This window comes from Solanum tuberosum, unplaced genomic scaffold (assembly GCF_000226075.1).
Source record: "Solanum tuberosum cultivar DM 1-3 516 R44 unplaced genomic scaffold, SolTub_3.0 scf00104, whole genome shotgun sequence".
NCBI lineage: Eukaryota > Viridiplantae > Streptophyta > Magnoliopsida > Solanales > Solanaceae > Solanum > Solanum tuberosum.
The window spans coordinates 1,458,175-1,462,727 of record NW_006239030.1 but is presented as its reverse complement, the minus strand read 5'-3'; the positions used below and the strand labels follow the sequence as shown (position 1 = coordinate 1,462,727).

At 34.7% G+C, this 4,553-nt stretch overlaps 1 protein-coding gene across 1 annotated transcript; it reads left to right on the top strand.

Moving 5' to 3' along the window:
- LOC102584626 (protein trichome birefringence-like 11) lies at positions 1–3,644 on the top strand. Its single transcript, XM_006349166.2, has 4 exons — positions 1–488; positions 1,525–1,914; positions 2,147–2,305; positions 2,908–3,644. Exons 1-4 carry the CDS (start codon positions 55–57, stop codon positions 3,278–3,280), a joined length of 1,356 nt encoding a protein of 451 aa, XP_006349228.1. The 5' UTR covers positions 1–54; the 3' UTR covers positions 3,281–3,644.
- Positions 3,645–4,553: the final 909 nt, after the last annotated feature.

The following is a 4,553-nucleotide window of genomic DNA, read 5'->3' as shown; positions in this document are numbered from 1 at the left end:
GAATTTTTCTTATAAATATTGTATTTTTATCAAGAAATTGACAAGAATTTCAAAATGTGTGAAACCCCATCTCAGAAAGAGTGTGAAAAAGTTACTTTCTTGATTGTAGTTAAGAAAATAAAGAGATTCAGGCTGTTTGAACCTTCTCTGAGTATTCTTGGATTCTTTTTAGTTATCTGTCTTGTTTTGTGTTTTGCCTTGTTGGATTACAGAAGTGTGGTGAAATTTTCTTCAGAGTCTCAGAAGAGGTTTTCATGGTTGAGATTTGATAAGTCAATTTCTGAGAGGAAAAAGATTGATTTTTTGAGTGAAAATGGTGGTGGTTGTAATGTTTTTGATGGTGACTGGATTTGGGATGACAGTTATCCTCTGTATAATTCTAGAGATTGTAAATTCTTGGATGAAGGTTTTAGGTGTACTGAGAATGGAAGGCCTGATTTGTTTTACACTAAATGGAGATGGCAGCCTAAAGCTTGCAATTTGCCCAGGTTTTTATCCAAAGTTTGAGATTGCTATACTATATCTTAAGTTTCTTATCCCTGCTAGTAGTCGTAGTATTGCTCTTGTAGTTTCTTGTCCTTCGATTTCTGTTACTATATGTTGCTTGTTGCATTTTGATTATCATACTATTTCCAAGGGTCTATAGGGTTAAGGTCTGCGTACTCTTCACCCTCCGAGATCCATTTTGTGGGACTACTTGTTGTTTTTAAAAGTGTGTTTTGTATTTTGTGTTTATCTTTATTTGCAATGTGTTTTGGATAAAACTAGTATTGGACATATCAATTGTGGGTTCCTTTTCTGGTGACACATATTTTTGATAAAATGTGCATTTGTCAATTGTCCTTTTCTTCTAGCTTATTCTATGTGTATTTTCCAGCATTCATAATACACAAATTAGTAATATAACTTTCTATGAAAGTGACATGATTGTGATTTATAGTCTATTCAGAATATTGATTTTGGTAGTGTTAAACTTGTCAACCACAAATGTTGGTATCAAGTTTGTGAGTTGTGATCATTAATATTGGATTAAATCATGAAATTATTAAGTTTTCAAGTGTTTTATGTCCAAGAATTTATCTTGTTAACTAGGTATCCTCTGTTCTAAATCTATATTAGTTTAGGATATTAATACGATTTATTCAGATCTCTTCGAGTTTTGAACGTCTAAGTTTTCAACTTGGATTACTGAAATGAAGAGAAATGTAAGAGAAATTGGGTTGGTTGTTAGTATGTGATGTGACACAAAACTGCTTAACGCTTTGTTCCTATCATTTGCTTAATTTGCTGGAAACTTTTGAATACTGCATTTGATTTTTACTTTGATAAGTTTGAATGTTGTATTTAATTAGTTTATTGCTTTCTTGGTGAAATACATTTTTTTATTTATTTATGCCACGTCTTTCGAGATATGATTCTGAAATTTCTAATTTTTTATACCTAGAGATTAGAGTATCATTTGATCTTAAAAGTCAGAATTTAACTAAGGAAACTAGAGATTTACTTTTTCACTTCATGAAACAGATTTGATCCCAGGACCATGCTAGAGAAACTGCGGAATAAACGTATAGTGTTTGCCGGAGACTCAATTGGGAGAAACCAGTGGGAGTCTTTGCTTTGCATTCTTTCTTCAGCTATAACCAACAAGGACAACATCTATGAAGTTAATGGCAGTCCTATCACGAAACACAAAGGGTTCTTGGTCTTCAAGTTTGCTGATTACAATTGCACTGTGGAATACTATAGGGCTCCGTTTCTTGTGTTGCAGAGTCGACCTCCTGCTGGAGCCTCGGCCAATATAAGAACAACTCTAAAGTTAGATAAGATGGATTGGAACTCTTTAAAATGGAGGGATGCAGATGTCATTGTTTTTAATACTGGACACTGGTGGAACTATGAGAAGACCATAAGAGGGTACCTCTATCTTCTTTAAAAGAATTGTTGATTTTCAACTTATCGAAAAAAAAAAAACTCAGTGTTTTTACTTTCAATCCATGTTTGCTTCTCAAGATGAACTTTTTAATGTTGTTAGTTTGTTGCTTCTGTTATGCTGAGTAGAATTGTTCGGTGTCTTTGATGTGGACATTGTCCATCATTTTTCAATACTTGATATAATGTATTGACTTCAAAATGAAAATGTCTTCAGGGGTTGTTACTTCCAAGAGGGATCAGAAGTGAAGATGGATATGAAAGTGGATACTGCCTATGAGAGGTCTTTGCAAACGGTGTTAGACTGGGTAAATCATGAAGTTAACTCCAACAAAACCCAAGTCTTCTTCCGGACATATGCCCCCGTACATTTCAGGTTGGTCTCATGTTTCTTCGTCCTTGCTATGTTGTTCATGGTACTTTAATCGTCACACATTTCATAACTCTACTAAGCTTGCAGTCGTGACATGACTTGGTAAGTGATCTAAGCTTTACTGTACCCTCATGTTGACAAACCCAGAATCTGTTCTCCTTGAGGATCATTAGACATGACTATTGGCCTCGATAGGATGGACTTTGGTACTTACATTTAACATCTATTTCAATTGACTTGACATTGGAGTTGGCTATTGGTTGAAACACCTTCAACTCATTGTTCTGTACTTCAAAGCATAAGCTGAACTACTGATCTTTATTTTTGCACTAGTTCTATCTTTACTGCACCAAAGTCCAGAGGGCGAGAACCATGTTTCCGTTCAGAACTTCAGTATACTGACCTTTCAACAGATTATCTTCTTTTTGTTTTTCTGTGTGATTGTCGGTGTCATCTTTAGTTCCTTCGATCCTTCATTTTCTTTTGTGTGTGTTGGGGGAAGGTTCTGTAGGGATAAATAAACAGAGCTTTTGCTCCCTCACCTATTCGCTAACAAGCATGGGATGATAATCTATTAACAAAACTCTATATTCCATGATTTGCAGAGGTGGAGACTGGAGAACTGGGGGAAGCTGTCACCTGGAGGCACTTCCTGATCGAGGTTCTTCATTGGTGCCATCCCACACGTGGGCTCGATACAGTATATTCCGTGATGTAATGTCAGCTCGGTCAAACACGTCAAGTCAAGGAGCATTAGATGTTCTAAATGTAACACATCTAACCTCCAGAAGAAAAGATGGACATTCATCTATGTACTATTTGGGTCCTAACGTAGGCCCTGCGCCTATCAATAGGCAAGATTGCAGCCACTGGTGCCTTCCGGGAGTCCCAGATGCATGGAATGAGCTACTGTATGCCCTATTTATGAAGCGAGAAGCAACTCAAACTTTGAACTCATCAACCATCCAGGTACAATGATCCAAGGTTGCTTCTCGGAAATGTGCTTTACTTATACGCTCAACAGGACTAAGACGTCTCAAATATAAAGATGCTTGTCCGATAAAATACAGAATCAAGAAGATACAACGATTACCAGACACCGGAGGTGAGGCAAGAACCAGCTGTGAGAATATCTCATTGCTGTTTCAAGACTTGCTTCTATGTAGAGATAAGCCCATTTTTAGGGGTAAAAGATGTAAACAGGGTCATTGAATAAAATAGATAAGCTCATAGATAGGAGATTAGGTGTATTTTCAAATGTAGTGAAATTTTGGGTTACAACTTGTAGCCAGAACAAAGAAAAGAATGTTAAGTTGAAGTAGCTCTGTTAATTAAGCTTATTCTGTCTAATATTCTTTGATTGCCTTCAAATAATATTTTCATTGATTATAGTTTTCTTCTGATAAGATTCAAATATTTTTAACTATAAAAGTTTTGTTTAGTGTTAATTACACTAAACACCCTTGTAATATAACTCTGTTTTGAATACACCCCATGTATTTTAAAATCAAACACTTATAACCCCTATACAGCTATACTAACAGAAGTTAATTTGAAAGACAAAGTGAAGAGGTTAAGTTAAGGCGTTTAATGAAGGTCTGAATCGAAAGGTTAAGAGCTTAAATTATTAAGTGTATTTACTTACATTAGGATTTAAGTATTTATTTGATCTGAATAGATTTTAATCATTAAGATCTGGAACAAAGTCTTAATATCATTAAGAAGTATTTTTGTGTGAATAATTTTCAGCACCACTATATATATCCACAATCATCCGCCACCACCATTAACTACCTTTGTCATTACAATCACCACCACCATTGTTAGCCATCATCATCGTCACAAAACACCAGCCATCACCAATAACCACTAGTGGCAAACACCAACCACTGTTAGTCACTAATCACATTCATCCTTGTAAATGTCATCACTACTAGTAAACACCACCACCGTTAACCACTATTGTCAATCGATACTACATCTATCACCTTCATCATTATAATTATTTTAAAAACAGACCGTCTTAATCATTAATATTTAAATCTAGAAACAATATCTTAATTATTCAAATGTGTATTCGGATACAAACATCTTTATTTTAATGAAAACAAATAATTGTTAGATTTCTATTTATTAAAGTCCGAAAAGGTTAGATATCTAAAAATACGGAAAAAAGGCAAAAAATTATTTTAAAGAGGCTGTTTCTTAAAATACGGGAAAAAGACATCTTTCTCCTTAGTTTTTTTTTTTT

Bases quoted from the DNA above. Each gene is read 5' to 3' on its own strand.
- LOC102584626 (XM_006349166.2), top strand. From the start codon at position 55: ATGTGTGAAACCCCATCTCAGAAAGAGTGTGAAAAAGTTACTTTCTTG. The intron at 489-1,524 runs GTTTTTATCCAA...TTCATGAAACAG, and splicing joins AAAGCTTGCAATTTGCCCAG to ATTTGATCCCAGGACCATGC. The intron at 1,915-2,146 runs GTACCTCTATCT...AAATGTCTTCAG, and splicing joins TATGAGAAGACCATAAGAGG to GGGTTGTTACTTCCAAGAGG.